The sequence below is a fragment of the Budorcas taxicolor genome, chromosome 9 (genome assembly GCF_023091745.1).
Source record: "Budorcas taxicolor isolate Tak-1 chromosome 9, Takin1.1, whole genome shotgun sequence".
NCBI lineage: Eukaryota > Metazoa > Chordata > Mammalia > Artiodactyla > Bovidae > Budorcas > Budorcas taxicolor.
Window position 1 is genome coordinate 25,828,333 of NC_068918.1, and position 23,660 is coordinate 25,851,992.

At 43.7% G+C, this 23,660-nt stretch overlaps 1 protein-coding gene across 1 annotated transcript; it reads right to left on the reverse strand.

Moving 5' to 3' along the window:
• Positions 1-8,778: 8,778 nt before the first annotated feature.
• CALHM6 (calcium homeostasis modulator family member 6) lies at positions 8,779-11,033 on the reverse strand. The gene is made up of 2 exons (XM_052646035.1): positions 10,506-11,033; positions 8,779-9,201 (listed from the first exon to the last, which is right to left on the reverse strand). The coding sequence occupies exons 1-2, from the start codon at positions 11,031-11,033 to the stop codon at positions 8,779-8,781; spliced, it is 951 nt and encodes a 316-aa protein (XP_052501995.1).
• Positions 11,034-23,660: the final 12,627 nt, after the last annotated feature.

Consider the following 23,660-nt stretch of genomic DNA (forward strand, 5'->3'; position numbering starts at 1 on the left):
TAATTATTCTCACTTGTTTTCAATCAATTTTGTTGTTGTTTTGTGACATTTACAAGATCATCTCTTTTTTAAGTCTTCAAAAGGCATAAAATCATTCTTGGAAGAGAGAACACATAATTTTAATGTGAAACAAAACAGGTATATGATCAAGTGCTACACTGAGTTTGAGAGGTGTCATTGTGAGAGTTCAGAGAAGGAAGAAGTTGTGTGGACTGATGTAGTTGGGGAATGCATTGAGGGGGAGGTATGATTTGAAACAGGGCTTAAAAGTTGGAAGATATCGTGTGACGGGAGATAGCCCTCCATGAGTTTCTCGTGCTCTTGCTTGTCTTACTAGTATGCCAGGAATCAAGGCTCTGACTGCTTTTCACTAGGTCATCTCTTGGGTTGTTTGCACAACCTGCCTTGAGAGAATAATCTCTCTCTTGGACAAAAAGCAGGCTTGATTACCTCTTGCTATGAAACGGTGATGGCCCAAGTTCAGAGTTCTCTCCTACAACATTGTGACAGTGTGCGCAGGTAACCATCTTAGTTGTCTGTGTTGTTCCCCCTAGAACATGGGATGCAAAGGGAACCAATAAAAATGGAACACTCACACTGTCTGCTCTGCTGTGATTAAGAGTTTTTGCTCATTGGCCCAGAAATTCTATCTCTTCTGCCAGCCTCCATGATATAGTAACAGGTTAACTATTAATTTGTAAGTGGGATAGAATCAAATCCCAGTCAAGACATCGGGACAATGACTGAAAAGAGAACCAGCTGAGTGAAGAGGAAAGGCTGAGCCTTTCACCTTCACACTGTTTAATGTGTGTGGTACGATGTCAGAAGACTGATGAAATCTGAGACTATATATTGGAGAATATTAAGAAGTAGCAGTAGACAGGTGGGATGGAGTGGAGGGCAGGTAGATTTTAAATGCTTTGAATGATGATGCTACGGACTGCTATCTGCGACCCTTCAAAATTCATGCGCTAAACTGGTGTGTCTTGACCCACAATGAATGTCAAAATAGAACATTTGTGGTGCATTAGTAAAGAATCCACCTGCCAATGCAGGAGACACAAGACACGCACGTTTGATCCCTAGGTTGGGAAGATCCCCTAGAGAAGGAAATGGCAACCCACTCTAGTATTCTTGCCTGGACAATTCCATGGACAGAGGAGCCTGGTGGGTTACAGTCCATGGGGTCGCAGAGTCGGACACGACAGCATGCATGAGTATTGGGTTCTTTGTGACAGTCACTGTTTAATACATGAGAAAAGGTGACTGGACACTGAACACGCTGGGGAGAATTCTGAGCTAGTCTCCCTAACAGCATTGGTTTAAATTAGATAGATTCTTAAGCGGCCACTGTTTAAAAAATAAATAAAATTCTACACACACAGAATGAAACATTACATTGAAAAACACAATCACCACCCCTCAAAAGAGGTTGAGTTCAAGAAAAGAATGGTGCAGAGGAGCAAGCTGTGATGGAGAAACCATGAACTATCACTTCGAGGGGTAGGGGTAGGGTAGGGTGAGAATGCCTTAGGACTCAATGCTGATTGCCATGTTCTTAAGCGGCACTCCTCAGTAGGAAAGTAACGCACGGAAGCTTCACTGGGAGGCTCCGGGTGACCTGGGAGATTATTACACTTTTGGTAGGCTTGACTTTTCAGTCCCTCCCTGATGAATGGAATCCAACTCACTACGAAGCCTTAAACTATCGTTTTTCACAACAATTTCTTTAAATATTTCTAGGCAGAATTCATTTTCTTTTTTCTCAAAACACTTTGCTTATGTTTCTATTATCATATACCTCATTCCTACTCCTGTTATGGGTAGGATGGAGGAGGATGTTAGTTGCTCCGTTGTCTCCAACTCTTTGCAAACCCATGAACTGTAACCCACCAGGCTGCTCTGTCCATGGGATTCTCCAGGCAAGAATGCTGGAGTGGGTTGCCATTTCCTTTTCCAGGGGATCTTCCTGGTCCAGGGATCCAAACTGGGTCTCCTGCATTGTAGACGGATTCTTTACTGTCTAAGCCACTAGGGAAGCCTATTATGGTTAACTGTTTACTTATTTGCTTACCAATTCCTTGAGACTAAATGTTATCTCATTTCTCTCCTTTTCTCCAAGTCAGTTAGCCAACTGCCTTATAATAATAGAAATAAGTTATGTTTATCGAACATCTTCTAGGCATGATCTCAGTTAACCCTCACAAAAACCGTTTTGGTAAATACTTATGATTATTCTGCATTTTTAAAAAATGCTGAAACTGAGATTTGGAGAGATGTTTAAGGTCATTTCCTTAGCGGAGGCTGAGCTAGAACATCAACACAGTATCATAGACTGAATGTTTGTGTCCCTCTAAAATCCATATATTGAAACCTAACCCCCAATGTGATGGTGTTTGGAGGCTGAGCCTTTGGGAGGTGACAGCAGAGCCCTCATGAATGGGATTAAGTGCCCTTATGAAAGAGACCCCAGCTCTGTTGCCTCTTCCACCGTGTAGGACACAGCAAGGAAATAAGCCATCTGTGAACCCGGAAGTGAGCTCTCTCCAGACACTGAATGGATCGTACCTTAATCCTGGACTCCCCAGACTCCAGAGCTGTGACAAATAAGTTTTTATTATTTATACACCACCCAGTCTGCTGTATTTTGCCTCCAGTGACTGAGCTCTTAATCATGGCATCATAAAGACTCCCACATACAGTAGTTATTCTCAGTATTGATATTTCTTGAATGAAAACCAACCTATTAAAATGTTGGTGATGAACATGAAGGCAATGGTTGTGTGGAGGCCAAAACTTGACAAGGGGAATCACTGAAATGTGAGCTGCAGAGTTTTAAAAGCAATCTGTGACTTCTGAATATACAGCTCCATTTCTCACCAGTATCAGTTATTTTACCAAAGCAAGTTTTCTCAAGTTAATATCCTCCTAGCAAAACAAACTATCAAAAATGTACTTGATAAGAGACTACATACTCACATACACACATACTCACATACACACACACATACACTCCCATCCTTCCTATCTGACTTTAATTCCATAGTATCATTAGGTCTTATTCATCATTTCCTTAGTTCCAGGGTTATGGTCACCTATAGTCAAAAAGAAAGCATCACTTCTTTTTTAGAGTCAGCATGCTCTTGCCTTCTGTTGATTATCCCCAAGGATTCAATGGTCTGAAAGAGTCATCAGATGATTTATTTGTTGTAGGGAATGTGTAAGGTAGTTACTCAGTTCATTCAGAGTAAACACCTAAGTCCTTACACTGGCCCCAAAGTCTTCCATGATCTGCCCCTGCTTCCGTACCACTCTGAGCTCATGATCTAATTTTATAGGGCTTTGTGCAAGATCTGAGTTCCCTGAGCAGGGATCAAACCTGTGTCCCCTGCAGTGGAAGCACAGAGTCCTAACCACTGGACTGTTGGAAGCCAGCGTGAGGAACTCCGCCCATGGAAAAGGTCATGAGGAAGGAAGGTTGGCATACGCAAAGGCGTGTTCAAGCCTCAGGAAACCCCCTGTTCCCGAGCATCTACCCCTAAAACCAGAGTACTTTATGGGGAGCTCTCCCCCATAACCGTTTCTCTCAGAGAAGGAGTTAACTTGCAGCTCCAGTCAATAAAAATTCCTGGGCGTGATAAGAGTGTTTCAACTTACGAACTCTGGAGGTTCTCTGGCCTGCCTGATCAGGCTCATCCAGCCGCATGTGATTGTTTACAGCCTCCCAACTGTGATAGGCACGGGATGTTTTAAAACTTTCTAAATACAGATTCTTTTGAGAAGTGAGAAGATCATTAGTATAGTATAGTGGGTTGATTAGAAACTATATTGGTGAAGGGTTTTTTCTTCATTTGTCGTGCCAATAATTACTGCTAATTCCCTGCCCTGGGTGTGACAAGGATGTCTCAGGTCAAACCTCTCTGCTGACAGACTAGCTTGTGTGACAGCCTCTCAGCCATAAACAGCACAGAGAGTTTGGAGTATTAGCATAGGGCTTTTTTCATTGATGAGTCAATGATTGCCATCAGGCCTCCATATCCTTACGCACCTGGGAATATATTAATCAATGTATTTGGAATATAGAAAAGGAAATATAGTAGTTTTTGATGTTAGCAATACTAGACTTTTGAGTTAATGAATCTTCTCTTTTGTTATAGATCACTGTACTTTGTTATAAATCACTATAAATCACTATGCTATGTAAAAATGTAACTTTATCACTATCTTAAGACAAAATAGATCTTAAGGGGAACGTTGGTGAAGGGTTTACATTTGTTGAGCCAATATTTGCTGCTAAATCTCCATATTCCTGCCCTTATAATGAATATAACTAGCATATAGGAGAAATAAGTATTAACCTCTAAGATTAATCATGCTAAACCTTAGGTTAAGTAAATTCCTTTCTTGATTGTAACTCACTACACCTTCACCCTATAGGAATGCAACTTTATTTGGAGGGTGGCACCTGATGTAAGAAAAAATCACCCATGGAAAAATAAGCTTTCTGGTTAACTGACTGGTATCAGAAAGGGCCATAAAATGTCAGCAGACCTCATGGCTAGAAGATGATGAAACTCATAAGACCTTTGTATAATTTTATATGAAGCACCTGATTGTGACAAGGGTCAGGTCGCTGACCCCCGCGTGACTCTGTATTCATCCCTATGTATAACAAAAAGGTATATAAACAAACCTGAAAAATAAAGAAATCGGATCAGTTTCTGGAAAGACTGATTCCCCCGTGTTGTTTCTTTCTCGCTCCCCGTTTTCCTGGCTGAATTCCCATCTGAAATGTGGGTACTCACCAAGCCTGCTAATTCTGCCTGGGCTTCTGAGATCGGAGCGGGGAGGCCTCAGTGCCTCCTCTCCTTTGGGAGAATGGAAAGATGCCTGTGGCCTACGTAGGTGGTGATTGGTATTCCATGTAAACCAGTTATTCAGCCTCTTTTCTCCACTAATTCTCCTACTACACTATCTGTTTCTAATCTCCCTCTATATCTGTAATTAAATAAGTTTTTTCCAGGACGCCGATTCTGTCCCCACCTTCGAATTACCCTGGATCCACCGGGGCTGGACCCTGGCACTGGACCACCAGGGAAGTCCCCATATCCCTTTTGCAATATATGTATCTTTCCTTAGATAAGCGTCTATAATCAACTCCACAGTACTTACCCTGAAATTCATAAGAGTTCATAATTCGGTGATGAAAAGGAGGAAACAAGACAACTAAAGTTTAGATTTCAGGGCAGGCCTAGCACTGGACACACGTAGGCGCTCAGTGGGAGTTAATTGGCAGTGGTGACTGCTGCTGGGCTGACTCAGATGGGAGCATTTCTCCATCTTCTATCCTCGTGGAGTTATTCATAACAGGTCACCTGGTAGATAAGAGGCTTCAAAATTAGATCTTCCCAGAGGTTTTTCAACCAGAGACTAATTCCGAGGCTAATCCTACTCTCAGAAGCTTTCCTGGAGACTTACCTCTTTAAACAGTTCACTGAGTATTGACGTTCCTGTCCATGGCTTTGGCTGGAACAGAAAGAGCATGCCTCATCTTACGCTCTGTAAGTTGTATCGTCTTACCAGTACTCAATATATTGTGGAATCATCTCTCAGAACAACATGGTTGTTTTTCAGCAAATATTAATAGCAGCCATGTCTGCATCTCTTCTGAGGTTAAGGCTTTAGAGCAGCATAAAGCCATCATGATTATGAAGGACCATCTGGTGAGCCAGCAAAAAAGTATACATTGAGTATAGAAATGCTTCTTGAGTCCATGACACAGCCTGTTTGGGGTCAGGGTCAGAGGAGTGATGTATCCATTGGAATAGGGGTGACTGTATTCCCACCATGAAATAACTGCTGTGTCCTGATCACATGATGTTTGTTCAAAGTGGCCTTAGCTATCAAGAGTCGCCAACTTTCTGGATGAGATGAAAACTCCCGGGGGTCACTAAGGACATCTGTATCTTTTCTGCCCACCAGGGCTCATGGGTTTAAAACGGGTGTGGGGGGTGGGAATCTAACCCAGTAATAAACACAGCCAAGCAGCCACTTTGAAACACATGATCCAGAGAAGATTAGGCCCCTAGCTTCAGTTCTACCATGTGACCTTGGACTAATAATGTGACCTCTCTAACCTTCAATTTCTTACTTGTAAGTGTGAGTGAGGGGCTTCCCTGGTGGCTCACTGATAAAGAATACACCAGCTAATGCAGGAGATGCAGGTTTGACCCCTGGTCAGGAAGATCCTCTAGAGAAGGAAAATGCAACCCATTCCAGTATTCTTGCCTGGAGAATCCCATGGACAGACGGGATTCAGACACAACCTAGCGACTAAACAACCAAGCGTGAGTGATGTGTTTCATGGGTATTCCACAAACTCTTGAAAATCAAATGAAGTGAAAGATGCAAAGCTTCTTTATTGACTATAAAGCCCTGCACCAGTAATAAGGGTTCTTTTTAATCTTTCCTAATCATACTGTTAATATTTAATAATTAAAAATCTAAAGATCAAAAGTGCATGAGGTTTAAAAGAATCCTCTGACCCATTATTAGTCCTCAGAATTGACTAATTTTGACAATTTGGTGCTTCTCTTTAAGTATATACATAGGTATTTATTTTGGCTGTGCTGGGTCTTTGCCGCTGCACTGACTTTTCTCTCGTTGCAGTGAGCGGGGACTGTTCTCTAATTGTGGTGTGTGGGCTTCTCGTTATGGTGGCTTTTCCTGTCGTGGAGCTTGGGCTCCACGGTGCGCGGGCTTCAGGAGTTACGGCTCCCAGGCTCTAGAGCACAGGCGCGGTAGTTGTAGTGCACAGGATTAGGTGCTCTGCAGCACACGGAGTCTTCTTGGATCAGGGATCAAACCCGTGTCTCCTGCATTGGCAGTCAGAGTCTCTACCACCCAGCCACCAAGCAAGCCCTGTGCTCAGCTTTGTGTACCGTGTGAATGTGTGCATGAGTGTGCACATTCTTTTTTAACAAAAAAAAATCATTTCCTACTACTCAGTAGAATGCTACGCAGTAAGTTTTCAGGAGGTAAATCGCTATGTATATATACGCATGGAACAATGATATTTTATGTGAAAAAGCTGCAGAATCACATTTATAGCAAGAGATAATGCTCATGTGCACACAAAATGCACAGCTTTTTCTGGGAAGAACATATGGCAGAGGAATGAGGTAAGGTCACTTTTTCTTTCACACGGTTCTCTATTATTATCATTTTTATCTTAAGCGTATATACTTTCTCAGTAATATTAAAGACCATACAAGAGAAAGCGGAGCATAAGTCAATAAAATGGAGATCATATGATACAACTGAATATAGTATTATACATGCATATAAATGATAGGCCAGAAAAAATATTGAAGAGAAGAATATACTAAAGAAATTTTTAAATGAAGCAGAAATGAAAGTAGACATATGATTTTCAAAATTACTCAGTAGGGAATAGAAAAAAAATGGATCGTGCAGTTTCTGCTGCCAACTTTCTTGCAATATATAACTCGCAACAACAGAATATCCCGTTCTGCTGACCAGTACTAAATAATGGCCTCTATGCTACAAGAGGCAAATAGAAGCCGAAGCAAGGCTCTGCCAAAAGAGGAAGAAGGGCTAAATATGAGCCATGCTCAATTACTTTTGCTTTTTAAATGCCAGTATTTTAAAGACCCAAACAATGCGTTGTCTGCACGAAAGTGAACTTGAAATTAACATCAGATACCTTAAAGAAAGGTATGATGTTCAATTGTTACTTTGCTGTTTTTGCTACTAAATTGTTTTATTTGAAAGCAGCATTATAGCATATGGGCTAGGGATATAAATATTCTGATTTAGTTCCAGGGTCTCTTGATGAAAGTAAAAGAGGAGAGTGAAAAAGTTGGCTTAAAGCTCAACATTCAGAAAACTAAGATCATGGCCTCCAGTCCCATCACTTCATGGCAAATAGATGGCGAAACAGTGGAAACAGTGGCTAACTTTATTTTGGGGGGCTCCAAAATCACTGCAGATGATGATTGCAGCCATGAAATTAAAAGACGTTTACTCTTTGGAGGGAAAGTTATGACCAACCTAGACAGCATATTCAAAAGCAGAGACATTACTTTGTCAACAAAGGTCCATCTAGTCAAGGCTATGGTTTTTCCAGTGGTCAGGTATGGATGTGAGCTGGACTATAAAGAAAGCTGAGCACCAAAGAATTGATGCTTTTGAACTGTTGTGTTGGAGAAGACTCTTAAGAGTCCCTTGGACTGCAAGAAGATCCAACCAGGCCATTCTAAAGGAGATCAGTCCTGGGTGTTCATTGGAAGGACTGATGTTGAAGCTGAAACTCTAATACTTTGGCCAGCTGATGCAAAGAGCTGACTCATTTGAAAAGACCCTGATGCTGGGAAAGACTGAGGGTAAGAGGAGAAGGGGACGACAGAGGATGAGATGGTTGGATGGCATCACCAACTCAATAGACATGAGTTTAGGTAAACTCCAGGAGTTGGTGATGGACAGGGAGGCCTGGTGTGCTGTGGTTCAATGGGTCGCAAAGAGTTGGACACGACTGAGAGACTGATCTGAACTGAACTGTCACACTAAGTGAACCATTTAACCTTGCTTACTTTTTAAATAAAATAATAAAAAGATAAAGCTCTAAATTTCTATTTTATTTAATATTCTATGTTTCCATAATTGGAAGACCAGAGGAGTCATAAACAATACCCATATTTATTTTTTTAAAGGCATCAATAATTCAGAAGAGTTTTCTTTTCCCATTCATTAACAAGGTCATAAGTCTGTAGTGCTGTTCATATCAGATGAATCTACAAAGCCAAGAACAGGAACCGTTGCACCTTCTTCAGAAGATGTGCTACTTTGATTCTTCTGTTTTTTGTTCACATATTTGTGCAAAGTGCTGTAGTACTGCTCCTTTGGATTGAAAGTATATAGCGATGAAATCTTCTGCCAGTCTTTAATGCTTGGAGTGTTGTATTCCTGTGGATGTGAGCACTCAAAGAAACATTTGACATTTTCCTTTGCCAGTTGCGTTGCATGTTCTGTGGCTTGACTTTTAAAAATCTGCTGCTCCTGTTGCAAATAGATTTCCCAAAATTTCAGCTGCATGTAACTAACTGGAGACCGGCATCGATTGATTGACGTAAAAATCAGAGGGACGATGATAACAATTGCTATCAGGATCCAGCCTAACACCTTAGGTAAACACAACAAAACAGCGATTTAGTCACTTAATTTACATTTTTTTAAAAATTCAACAGGTAAAATTTGGACTACTCAGAGTTAAGATGGTGAACAAGCAACAGTTAGGTCTTATTCCCTTAAGAGAAAGAAGTGGCAGTAACTCCTTCCCCCACCTCAGTAGAACTGCTTGCTTGACAAGCCAGTCATTTTCCAAGTCATGTCAAGGATCCACAGAGGAGCTTACATGTGGAATCCCTGAAACTCAAAATGTGGAATTTCAGAAAATCCAGTGAAACAGGTATTCATTTCCAAGAACTTCTGAGCTTTACAAGCCCAGAAGCAGTGTGGGGTGATGGCTTTAAAGTCAGCCAGGCCTGGACTCAGTGTACCCACTGTTGAGACAAAAGAGAATAACAATAGAGATAAAGGACCCAGCAAGATGTCGGGTGTGGGGCACAGAGCAGATGCCGGACACAACAGAGTGCCGCAGTGCCTTCTTCCTTTCATTAGTTATACTCAGTTTTTTATAAAAACCTATCTGAGCCCGGGGGCTCAGATGGTAAAGTGTCTGCCCACAATGCGGGAGACACGTGTTCAATCCCTGGGTTGGGAAGATCTTCCTTGGAGAAGGAAATGGCTACCCACTCCAGTACTCTTGCCTGGAAAATTCCATGGACAGAGGAGCCTGGTAGGCTACAGCTCATTAGGTCCCAAAGAGTCGGACACGACTGAGCTACTTCACTTCCACTTTCATAAGGGAAGAGACTCTGAACACACGCACATACGTAAGACTGAAACTAATACAATATTGTAAGTCAACTATACTCCAATTAAAGGGAAAAAAAGAAAGAAATAGCACCGAGACGAAAGAAAGAGAGGGGAAGAGACGGAAGGAGGGAGGGAAGAGGTAGGGAGAGAGAGAAAGAAAAAGAAAAAAGAAAGACGATGTTCTCTGGTCAGTCATTTCAGTCGTGTCTGACTCTTTGCGACCTATGGACGGTAACCCGCCAGGTTCCTCTGTCCGTGGGACTCTCCAGGTCAGAAGACGAGAGAGGGTTGCCATTTCCTTCTCCAGGGATGGAACCCTCATCTCTTGGGTCTCCTGCACTGGCACTTAGGCACCAGCGCCACCTGGGAAGCCCTGGGAAGATAGATGACAGGTAGGTTTGCCTGTCGGCTCATTTGAAGCCAACAGCCATTCCAGTTAGCTTGCCTTCGGTGTCAGGAGCAAGGGCACGCATTTCTACCTCCCCGTCCGCCCCGCAGAAGCCAGTCCCTCTCCGACCCCCAGACCGCTTCCTGCGCGGGCGCCGGACCTGCGAGTGCGCCGTGAGCTCCCTCTGCAGCTCCTTCTGCAGCTGCTTCACGTCGGGCGCCTGGGCCTCCTGGCAGGGCACCAGCGGCAGCTGCGCGACGCAGCGCGGGTCGCGGCCCACGCACAGGTACCGCGCCAGGACCTCGCTCCCGCTGGCAGCGCACTCGTAGAAGGCGCCCCCGAGCAGGGCCACGGCCACCCAGGTGAGCGGCGCCACCGCGGCCGTGGCGCTGATCTGCGCGCACACCAGGGCCCCGCGCAGCCCCGCGCCGCAGCCCCGCGCGCAGCAGCCGGTCAGCAGGCGCCCGGTGCGCGCGCTCAGCACGTAGCCCAGGAGGAAGAGCGCCAGCGCCGGCACCAGCAGGAAGACCAGGCCGTAGGGCAGGTTCCAGGAGGCGCTGCACGGGCACTGGAAGACCGCGCTGGAGAAGATGCGCTCCCCGCCCGCCGTCAGCAGGCTCACCAGGCAGTAGCCCAGAGCGTTGCGGTGTTTGAGGTGCAAGTTCAAAACCTCCCGAAACTTCTCCATGGGTCTCCTACCCCAGGGCGCCCTGGACAAGGCTCGGCTGCTTCTGCCTCTTCGCCTCCCAGCTCCTCAACTGATTTGGGGCATCTGGGGTTTTCCCGAGCCCCGCTAAGTAGCACCTTCCAAAAAAGGGAAATGGGTTTCTCAGGGTGTCCTGAGCTTTCACTTTCTTATTTCAACGCAACTAATTTTGGCAAATCCAAGCACACGGGCCGCCGACTTCCCCAGTGCCCACCCCTTTCCAGAAGCAGGCGCATTGGTGACCTTTATCCCTCAATTGAGGAACTCTGACTGAGGGAAGATAGGGCCTGTTCCACTGTAGCTTTAGTTTCCTCCAAACCGACAAGGAACCAGGGACTTTCCTTTCCCTTAATGATCCCTTAATGATCGGGGTCCCCGGATGGAAAGAATAATTTTTACTTGAGTAAACTGGGAAAAACACCAGCTGTTCCTCTACTGCAGCCAACCTGTCTACTAAGCCAGCTCCCAATCAGACCCAGCAATTACCAGCAACAACAACAAACCCCCGCAAACCTCCATGATTTACAGGAAACATTATTCAAGGGTAAATGTCCAGTGTCTCTTACATAAACTGAATTGCAACCAAGCCCCGCTCAAATTCCAGTGTATCCATGATACCCTGCCTCCTCCCTGTCCCCCTTCTGAACAGAACTGCCACTTTTCTCTCCTCTACCTGATCTTCTACAGGACATTACCCTGAATATACTGTGGACTTCTGCCTCTTCTTCTCCCCACTCAGGTACGTCCTCACACTGGCAGTACATAGAGGTGTATCAAATCCTTACCCAGGGGCCACCAAATTGATCAGCAGAGGAGCGGGGTACTGGCTGTTCAGAAAACACCAGCTGAGCCAAAAACACTTCAAACGGCATCTACCTCTATCTAACGTGTTGTTTCCTCCACTTGCAGTTTGCTCAGAGCAGCATTCCTCTAACAAGCTAAAACCACTTCCGTGAAACTGAGCCTTACTCTACGTGGCTCTAGAGTGAGGTGAGGTGTACTTGAAAGAACATGGGTTTTGAAGTCAGGTGCACTTTGTGTGTGTGCGTGGTATTTAATACGTTATCTTCTCTAAGATTCACCATGCTCATTTGTAAAAACAGAATATAGTGCTGACAGTGTGAGATTGTTGAGACAAGTGAGTAGCATCCATAAAGTGCTTTGATACGCAGGGTGTGCCTATTAATGGATGTCCAGTGTGAGAGATTACCTTTCTCATTGCAACTTTAGGAAGAGACAACAAATAGCTGTGTAGTATTTAAGAATCCAAATGAATGCTCCATTTTAGACCAAGGATTGTATTCGGTGACTACCTTCAGAAAATCGCTGTGCCCTCGGTTGTCCATTTCACCTCAAGGAGGGTGCATGGATATAGAGTCTGGGTGGGCAGGTCAGAGTGAACTGGTTGCTGCTCAAGCCCATCCACTGGGTTTGCCTTATTTTTTCCGGGAAGAATAAGTAGCCTAGAGAGCCGAGTGAATTGTTGCAGAGAAGGCAGGAAACACCCTATTCTTAGTCCAACTTGCCTTTTTAGCTATCTCCCACCACCAGTGCCTGGCACAAAACCACTGTTCCCCAGCATTGTGATGAAAAACGATTCTCTCTGTGTGAGTGTTAAGAAGCTGTCCCCAGATCAAGGTCCTTTGTGTGATGCCGGGCAGATGGGGCCTCTTCTCTGAGGTTCGACCAGGTACTGCCAGGTTCTGTGTGAACTTGCATCGAAGTTGCGTGTTTGCAGCAAATCACTTCTGCTATGACAGTCATCTCTGTAATCCCGCATCTGCAGAAAAGCTTCCTTCCCTTATCCTTTGGGTTACTCAACACTCCTCTTACTGGTGGAGTCTTCACCGCCACCACACTCCTCTGAGATGTTGTCTCCCCTTCCTCAATTTTCATATAACGTCATGAAGAAATACCACTCTGTCAACACTTTTGTGTAGATGGCTTTATCCATATCCCTCTTAATAGTAACCAAACTAAAACATACCCTCCCATTCTCTTAAATGAGATATATTTATTCCCCCACATTTCTCAAAATAAGAGGGAGGGCTGGCATTCTCCCATTACTGCATCAAAACCTGGGTTTTTCCACCATGTCTAATATTTTTATTAGAAGTCTTATTCTCCATCAAGACTCAAGCTATTTAGCATGACCTCTTCCATCACCTCAGTCCTGCTATCTGTCTTCATTCCCTTCATTTACTAAGACTTCTGCATCTGGAGACAGCCTTCCTCTTCTTACCAGTTCCTGTCAAGGATTTGGTTTCAAATCTTTTTAGTTACAGAAATTTTGTCTTGGCAGTCCCCTATTTCAAGTTGAATAATTCGTTAACCAATGTATTAATTAGTTCATTTGCTGATGCAATCACTCATTTAAATATTTAGTAAGCATCCAGTATATGCTAGTACCTGTAAAAGTAGTGGGTATTATTGTTCACAAGGAACAAGACGAACAGATACCCTGCTTTCGCTGAGCTTGTGTTCTAGTGGAGAGGATATAGATAATTAGGGGGAAAGTCCTCAAGTGATGTAGGTAATTAAAATGGAATCATGTGCTGCAGAGTGTGCTAAGAAAGCCTCTATGTGGGGAGGACATTTAAGCAGAAATGGGAATGCCAAAGGCTCTGTGTGTAAGGGAGCTTAGTATTCTGTGGTCAGAAAGACAGTCAGAGTGATGTGGGCACGGAGGGCGAGAAGGAAGGCAGAGCTTCAGGTGGAAGGCCATTTAGGGGCTTTGTAGACCAGAGTATGCAGTTTACAATCCCGCCCGGAAACGTACAGACTGACCTGCATCCTCACCTATTATCCTGTCAGCTTGTGTCTCCAGACACCACCTGCTGGGGTTGCCACCACTGCACGCCCTCAATCACAGATCTCCCAGGTAAGATGATCATTCTGTTCTTATTACAAGTTTCCATAATTATTAGCTCAGTTGGTAAAGAATCTGCCTGCCATGTAAGAGACCCGGGTTCGATTCCCAGGGTGGGAAGATCCGCTGGAGAAAGGATAGGCTACCCACTCCAGTATTCTTGGGCTTCCCTTATGGCTCAGCTGGTAAAGAATCTGCCTACAATGTGGGAGACCTGGGTTCGATCCCTGGGTTGGGAAGATCCCCTGGAGAGGGGAAAGGCTACCCACTCCAGTATTCTGGCCTGGAGAATCCCATGCACTGTACAGTCCATGGGGTTGCAAACAGTCAGACACGACTGAGCAACTTGCACTTCCATAACTATGAGTCCAGCTACTGCCTGCCAGCCTGACTTTCCTCCCAGCCCCTGCATTTGAGTCTAGTACCCAGACATGCACCCCACCACCTCTGCAACAGTGGGCAGTTCTAGTTCTGGGCCTATTGAAGATTGTCCAGCCCTTTATACCCAGCTCTATTCTGAGAGGACATTGCTTAGTTCAGCCCTTAGAGCACGTAGAGTAAATAGTAATTCAAGAAGATGCAAGAATTTTCTCTAAGACTACCCTGAATAATATCTGAAAGACCTTTGTTGTGGTGGTGTGTGTGCTCAGTCATGTCCAACTCTTTGTGACCCTGTAGACTGTAGTGTGACAGGCTCCTCTGTCCATGGGATTTCCCAGGCAAGAATATTGGAGTGAGTTGTCATTTCCTCCTCCAGGGGATCTTCCCAATCCAGGGGTCAAACCCACATCTCCTGAGTCTCCTTCATTGGCAGGTGGCTTCTTTACCACTGAGCCACTTGGGAAGCCATGAAAGACCTTTATAATTTTGAAAATCTGTAATTTAGCACCAGTTTATTTAACTTTTAAGAAAACGAGTGAGAGATTCTCATGTTAAACACAGTGAAAAGCCAGTGGCTATGAGTTTTGTTCTGTTTTGTTAACTGTAGTACTTTGTTTCTCAGCACTATCATTACCAGTGTCAGACATGGGTTTCAGAGACCACAGAACATTTCTCAGAAAAGAAAGCAAGAGGAAACTCTTGAAAGAAAAGGCATATTCACACTGTGCACGTGAAAGTTCTTTTCAGTCATCCTCAAGTAAACTGGATCTCAAACATTATTCTCTGTAGCACTCATGAGAACTTAAGCTAATTGTATGGTCCTGCTTGGAATACAACTGCTAGATTCTAGCAAAGTGTCAGTCCTGGCCACAAGACCCACAAGAGTAAGATCAAATTAAGGTCTGCAATGTGCAAGATACAACTTTAGATGCCAAAATGACAAGTAAGGGCTTCCCTGGTGGCTCAGTGGTAAAGAATCTGCCTGCCAATGCAGGAGACGTGGGTTTGATCCCTGTTCCAGGAAGATCCCACTTGCCATGGAGCAACTAAGCCCGTACACCACAACTGTTGAGCCTGCACCCTAGAGCCTGGGCACCACAGCTACTGAAGCCCGCACACCCTAGAGCCTGTGCTCAGCAACAAGAGAAACCACTGCAGTGAGAACCACAACTAGAGAAAAGCCCACACACACAGCAAAAAAGACCCAACACAGCCGAAAATACATACATAAATGAAATTTCTTTTACAAACCAAAATAACAATTTAGAAAGTCTGACATTCTTAGCCTATACATTTCTGCATGTGCAATATATTTTTTATGTTAAGAAATGTATTGAAAATTTGGGATGTGTTATTATATGATTTCTGAGTGTCTATTTAAGTTATTCCTCTGGAAGTTATGAAGCAGAAAGAAGGAAAGACCAGACCTCCTCCTTAGTACAGGACTGTCATTTGTTAAGTAGCAATCCCATGACATTTCAAATACCTTTTAATGGATAGTTTCCCCTTTTCTTAACATGAATTTCCTAAACCTATCACAAAAGTTTAAGTATTCTGTGATCCCTCCAATTGTTTTTCTTATGGTAGATGATTATGTTAATTCTGAGGACCTAGGTGTAGCCAGTCTTTGTTGTCACCACCATCACCATCATCTGATACCATAAAAAGCTATTAAAGTCCTGGTTTTCCTTCCAAGGTTCTTAAGACCTTCAACTATTAGGAATCCTGGTAAACATACATTCCACTGTGTTTCCTCATAGGCTCAGATAGCTATTTTAGAGGTGATTTTAACCTGGGATACAGTTCACTGCCAATGGTCATTTATACTTTGCTTTACCACAAGCTCAGTTCCCCTGAACTCAAATTTGGCTTGCTAGTTTATGAAATATGACCAAAGATTTGGATTTTCAAAGATAATAATAATGAGTAACAAATAAGATTAAAGGATTAGGATAAAGAAAATGAAAGTAACTTAATAGGGGGAAATGTGTGCTTCTTCAAAGTATAAATGTCATATTGCAATATCTCAAAAATCTCAAAAAATTATTTAACAACTCATTGGAGAACTTAAACTGTTGTGAAAGATCTTCCCTAAAAGGATAAACCATGTGAAATATGCTGCATATTTAAAACATTCACAATCAAGGTGAGCTTCAGTTGTAGACTATTTATATAAATTATGGGCACCTATATAATAGAATACAGAGAAGATTCATATGATTGAGATGGATCTGTGTGTGGTGATATGGTTGAAAAGACAGAGTAGACATCGTAATTGAAAAAGGCAAGCAAAAACCCTGCTTGTCATACAATCAATCCGTTTGTGTAAAAATAAAGAAAAAAATTAAAGTTTATATATAGTATCTCATTTCTTAACACGCATATGTTATTTCAACAATTAAAAAATATTAATATAAAATGTCTTAATGTAATGAGAAGGTCTAAGGAACAACTCTGGGAAGAGGCTTTTTCACTCTTTCTCTCTTTGCATACAAGGCTCATATTAAGGGCTGATCCCTGAACCTGGAATCCTAATAACTCACCTCTTATTGCCCAAAGTAATAAATCCTAGTGAGAAACTGACTGTGATGCAAGAATATGGAAGATGAAGAACTGAGTATTTGAGAATTGAAAAATGTCAGAAATCAGTAGGAGGATAAAAGGAAAAGACCTGGTGAAGATGGGATTGGGTGGTATCTGTCCCGCCCTGGGGGATACAGAAGGGAGAGAGCCATCTGCCTCATTCAGACAAGGCTCCAGCTGTGCTCTGTAGAGTCTTCTTTGTGCCCACTGTTGGGACAGAGACAAGGCAGGCAGGAAAGGTGGGTGGAGAGGAAAGAAGGCGGGTGGGTGGCTGAAACTCACTAACCTTCTTCCCCACCCCCACCCCCAAAAAACTGAAAGTTCAAACCAGTCATGACATGGAGCTCACAATCCAGAATCTCTGGGTAGTGTGTGACAATCTCTACATCAGGTCTTCATGTGACCCCTTTGGTCCTCAGACTGTGAACTAAATAGATTAACCTGTTTCCCATAGTCAATGCCTAGTGAAGGAACAAGGTCAGGACAACAGCAGGAAACGCACCATTCTGAAAGGGCAAAATGGAAGTGAGCAGCAGCCACCAACTGACCTGTTTTTTTAATTCTTAATTACCTCTGGGCAAGAACTAGGTCTTCCCGGGTAGCCCAGTCAGTGAAGAATCCACCTGGAATGCAGGAGACTCGGCTTCAATCCCTGGGTCAGGAAGATCCCCTGGAGAAGGAAGTGGCAACCCACCCCAGTGTTCTTGCCTGGAGAATCCCATGGACAAAGGAGCCTGGCAGGCTACAGGCCATGATGAAGCGAGAGTCGGACATGACCTGGCGACTTGATGACTAAACCACCACCAAACCCCATAAAGGTCCCTACCCTGGGAACTGCAAAATGCTATTTCATTCTCAAGACTTGACTCTCTGAGAGGCTGTCTGTCATTGTCTTCAGCTAAATACTTAGTGGGCATTTGCCCTTGATGGCTGAGTAGTTTTCTCAGTTCATGTGCTCCTTGTACAATGTTGGAATTCTTAGTTCATGTGCTGCTTGTACAATGTTGGAAGACCACAGGTCCAGTTGGGATTGTGTCCCTCTGGCTCAAATGTCTTTCAAATTTTCATAAGCTTCTTTTTTTTTAATTCAGTAAACTATATATATTTGTCAATACCTATGCTCATAGTTGTTTTAAAAACATGTTTTTCACATCTACTATAGTTTTTTGCTTTCTTGTTCCATTCTCTCTCTAGAAATAGACAAAGGTATAGACTATAGATATAGATACAAGCTGTCTCTTTCTTGCCATTATAGGTACCCTGAATAAACATGAGACTATGTTTTTTAGAGAAAAATTGTACTTTGATGTCTGTCCCAGCTCTCTATCCTGTTGAATATCTTAGTTTTATCTTTGCCTTGGAGTTGCTTAATTTACTGAGAGGTGTTATCAATAGATGTGGAGACCATTCAGTTTGGCCTTTCCCCAGATCTATTTTAATGGACTTTGTCTTTTGAGGTTTCCTCAATTTTTCTCTTAGTACATGGAGACTGTTACCAATCAGGTTTTCCAATTTTTCAAAGTTCAGTTTTGTGAAATATCTCTTTTCCTTTTAATTTCTGCTTACAAATCAGCCAATTTCTTTTTTGAGGTTATAAAGCCTTGCCAAAACATATCCAGTAGCAACCAACACACTAGAAGCACTGTTTTCCAGTCATTTCCCCCAGAGTCACATTTTGTAAGCTACATAATCTTCTTTCCAAGTTAATACAGGAGTCAGTTTATCAACAGCCATATAAGATGCATCGCCATCTCTCTAGCCTGCATTACCAGTTTCCATTCTGTCTGTTCACCACTAGACTGCTATGTTATTGCCATGTATTTTAGGAAAGGAAGTGAAACTTCTTTCAGTTCAGTTCAGTCGCTCAGTCGTGTCCGACTCTTTGCAACCCCATGAACTGCAGCACACCAGGTCTCCCTGTCCACCACCAACTCCCAGAGTTTATCCAAACTCATGTCCATTGAGTCAGTGATGCCATCCAACCATCTCATCCTGTCATCCCCTTCTCCTCCTGCCCTCAATCTTTCCCAGCGTCAGGGTCTTTTCAAAAGAGTCGGCTCTTCGCATCAAGTGGCCAAAGTATTGGAGTTTCAGCTTCAACATCAGTCCTTCCAATGAACACCCAGGGCTGATCTCCTTTAGGATGGATCTCCCTGCAGTCCAAGGGACTCTCAAGAGTCTTCTCCAACACCACAGTTCAAAAGCATCAATTCCTTGGCACTTGGCTTTCTTTATAGTCCTATTCTCACATCCATACATGACTACTGAAACTTCTTTAAAGAATCTAATTATAGAATAAAGAAAAATAGTTCTTTCCCTTTAGATGCTGCCCCCAGCTAAGCTACAAAGAGAATCCCTCCCGTAAGTAATTCACTTATGTGTGAATATGAGAGGAAGGTGGAGAAATGGGACAAATAGTGAGGATGAGAAAAGATGATTTTTATTATGGAAATGCCCTGTTCTGGTAGCAACATCTGATCAGAACCAGACACAAAGCTTTACCTAACTGCAAGGGAAAGAATATGTATCGTCTTCTCCCAGGCCTTAGAGGCAAAGAGAACTGAACATGGGACACGTCTACCAGATCTTCCACGACTAGACTCTCAATTCCCTCACCCATCCCTTGACTATTTTTAGCCTCATATTCGTTTCCTTGTTACACATGACAGTTTTGTAACCTCCTATTTGCTGCTTGCTATGTCTTTGGCAATGGACAGGGAGGCCTGGCGTGCTGCAATTCATGGGGTCACAAAGAGTCGAACACGACTGAGCAACTGAAATGAACTGAACTGAACTGATGTCTTTCAAATCCCCAACTAGATTATCCATTTCATGAGGGCAAGGACCATGCTTGATTTAATCCCTATCTGTTTACAACGGTCTTAGTGTAGTACCCAGAACATTATCAGTGTTCAATAAATATTTGTGGTACTAATGGGTTAATCAGTGAGTGAATGGATGAGAAGCAGACTTTGATGTCTCTGTTCTCACTGCAAAGTCAGCACCACGCCTGCTTTATTCAGTTCAGAACTTGATTCCTTCTGTGCATGTCATTCAGCTCAGAATAACATAAAGATCCATGAATTGCCAACCTTCTAACAGACAGTACATAAGTCTATCCAGATAGGAGCAAGGCAACACCAGGAAGAAGACAAGGCCATACCGGGGCAGGTCCCGATACAGCTGTAGGGCTGCCTAAACACCCACTCCCACCCTCTTTCCTCAGAGTCTCCAAACCACAGAGAGGGCTGGTAGGGCTGCAGGTCTTGGCGGAGCAGGGACTTTCCCATGACTTCCTGCTGCCCTCCTTCCTGCCCAGCTCAGTTTGTTTACTCAGCAGAGTTCTCTAGGATGTAGTGGTTAACTTTCCCACTATCTGCCCCATTTCTGCACCATTGTCTCATACCTATGGTCATGCTTATGTTCGGTAACTGTCGTGTCTGACTCTTTGCAAGCCTGTGGACTGTAGCCTGCCAGTCTCCCCTGTCCGTGGAATTCTCCAGGCAAGAATACTGGCATGGGTTGCCATTTCCTCCTCCAGGGGAACTTCCTGACCCAGGGATAGAACCCGAGTCCTCTGCATCTCCTGCATTGGTAAGCGGGTTCTTTACCACTATGCCACCTGGGAAGCCCCTCCCATACACATGCATCAGTGAATTACTTAGAGGAGGGATTTTTCTTTGTAATTTAGCTGTAGACAGCAACCAAAGGCAAATAACTCCCCCCCCCCCCCCCCCCGCTATTCTATTGTTATATTCCTTAAAGGAATCCTTTCTTGGAAGCAATGAACCAAACCTGAGTAGGTTTCCTTGACACCTGGACTCAGAGCTTGACTGTTTCTGACTCTGCTTTGGCACACTACCTTGACCTCTCCCAGCAGTGACAGGCACCTGCAGTACTTCCCTAATTAAGTTAAGTCTGACTATTATACTCTTCTGGCTCTCCTCCTAACTCGATGACTTCATCTGAATCTCCTTCCCAGACTCCTCCACCTCCCAACCAGGATATTAGTCCTCACTGAAGTTCACTCCTTTCTACACAAAGTGCCTGTGTAATCCCCTCTTGGTGCCACCACTAACTACATATCTCTCATCTGTAAAATGAAAATAATAACATTACCTGCCTGAGTGGGTTATTGGGTAGATAAAGTGGGTCGTTACAACTAACATTCTTAGAACAGTGCCTAAAGTGAAAGTGAAGTCGCTCAGTCGTGTCCGATTCTTTGAGACCCCATGGACTGTAGCCTGCCAGGCCCCTCCGTCCATGGGATTCTCTAGGCAAGAGTACTGGAGTGGGATGCCATTTCCTTCTCCAGGGGATCTTCCAAACCCAGGGATCAAACCCAGGTCTCCCGCATTGCAGGCAGACACTTTACCCTCTGAGCCACCAGGGAAGCCCAAAACAGTGCCTGGCACCTAGCAAATGCTCAAAAAGTGTTGTCCATTATCCTTACTCTCCTTTCACTTGACCGTGACAATCCCAACTGTGTTTTACCATTTCCAAAATCTTCATCCCCTGCCCCTTCTTTTCCTAAGTTCTGGATAGGTATTTCTGATTGCCTAGTGGATATTTTCACTTAGAGGTCCAGCAGTCGACTCCAATCCAAAACAGAACTCACTTTTCCCTAAGACTTATTTCTCCTCCAGAGTTTTGAGGCTATCAGTCTTTCAAGCTAGAAAACTCAGGGTCAGCTGTGGGTGCCACTCCATCTCCTGTGCAGCTCCATTCTTCCTGAGGACCATTTCTCAAACTGGACCTCTTCATCATCCTTGAAAGTGGACAGGCCCTTATACCTCATCCCATTCTAGTTTCTGCCACACAATCCTGGTAGAGTTAACTTCCTGAAAAAGGAATCTGAATATAACCTGGAAACTGTTATGCACTTGTGAATAGAGTTAAAAAAAGAATCATAGTACTACTGTTCATATTATGCAAAAACTGGTTAAAAAATCAAAGAACAAATATCAAACAACAGCAGACGAGATAAACTGTGAAATATTCAAACAAGAATACTGTATGGCAATGTAGAAGTTCAGTTCAGTTCAGTCGCTCAGTCGCGTCCGACTCTTTGCGACCTCATGAGTCGCAGCACGCCAGGCCTCCCTGTCCATCACTATCTCCCGGAGTTCACTCGAGTCCGTGATGCCATCCAACCATCTCATCCTCGGTTGTCCCCTTCTCCTCCTGCCCCCAATCCCTCCCAGCATCAGAGTCTTTTCCAATGAGTCAACTCTTCGCATGAGGTGGCCAAAGTACTGGAGCTTCAGCTTTAGCATCATTCCTTCCAAAGAACACCCAGGTCTGATCTCCTTCAGAATGGACTGGTTGGATCTCCTTGCAGTCCAAGGGACTCTCAAGAGTCTTCTCCTACACCACAGTTCAAAAGCATCAATTCTTCAGTGCTCAGCCTTCTTCACAGTCCAACTCTCACATCCATACATGACTACTGGAAAAACCCTAGCCTTGACTAGACGAACCTTAGTCGGCAAAGTAATGCCTCTGCTTTTGAATATGCTATCTAGGTTGGTCATAACTTTTCTTTCAAGGAGTAAGCGTCTTTTAATTTCATGGCTGCAGTCACCATCTGCAGTGATTTTGGAGCCCCCCAAAATAAAGTCTGACACTGTTTCTACTGTTTCCCCATCTATTTGCCATGAAGTGATGGGACCAGATGCCATGATCTTCATTTTCTGAATGTTGAGCTTTAAGCCAACTTTTTCGCTCTCCTCTTTCACTTTCATCAAGAGGCTTTGTAGAAAGATACTGCTATAGCAACAATCAACAAGGATGAATCTTAAAAACATAATGTTGAACAATAGAAATCAAACACAAAGAATATATTCAGTATGATTCCATTCATAAAAAGTTCAGAAACAGAAGCTTCACTTTCTGAAGACGTATATACAAGTGACTAAAGAGAAAAAGAGGTGATTAAGAATCACAAGGAGGGCTTCCCTGCTGGCACAGTGGTAAAGAATCTGCCTGCCAGTGCAGAAGACAAGGGGTCGATCCCTGGTCCTGAAAGATCCCACATGCCTTGAAGCAACTAAGGCCTTGTGCCGTAGTGTGTGAACCTGTGCTCTAGAGCCTGGTAACCACAACTACGGAGCCCACAACTGCAACTACTGAAGTCTGAACACTCTAGAGCAAGCTCCATAGCAAGAGAAGCTACTGCAGTGAGAAGACTGCTCATCGCAGCTAGAGAGTAGCCCCTGCTCACAGCAACCAGAGAAAAGCCCCATGCAGCAATGAAGACCCAGCATAGCCAAAAATAAAGTAATAAATAAAATTTAAGATACTGCATTTAAAAGAAAACAAAACAGAAACCCTTCCCTGAAAGCCATCAGCGAAGTAAGGTCCTAAAAAAAAAAAAAAAGAATCACAAGAAAGGTGGTTGTTGTCTTGAGGGCTTGAGAGGGATTATGGCTAGGGTTGGGAGATGGGGTAGGGTGTTTCCAAGGTTATATTTCTGTACCAGGATACAGGTTACAAAAATTTCTGCTTTATGATTATGTTTACAAGGTATGTTTGATTTAGTAGTCTTCTGACCATAGATTATATTTCTCAACTTGTAAGTCAGGGAAAGAAAGAAATCTAATTACGTTATTTTCCAGTTGAAAACACACACTGCTCCCAGTTGTCAGGATAAGTTGCATACTCCCCGTGTTAGCACAGAGGCTCTTCCAAGTCTTGCTCCAGCCATCTCTGCCCCACTTCACCCCATGTACCTCAGTTTCCGACAGCACTGGCCCCCCAACATTCCTGTACTTACATGA

What these genes read in the sequence shown, in the direction of transcription:
- CALHM6 (XM_052646035.1), bottom strand. Translation starts at nt 11,033, where the DNA reads ATGGAGAAGTTTCGGGAGGTTTTGAACTTGCACCTCAAACACCGCAAC. An exon ending in AGCTCACGGCGCACTCGCAG is followed by an intron (nt 9,202 to 10,505) that starts GTCCGGCGCCCG and finishes TGTTTACCTAAG; the next exon opens with GTGTTAGGCTGGATCCTGAT.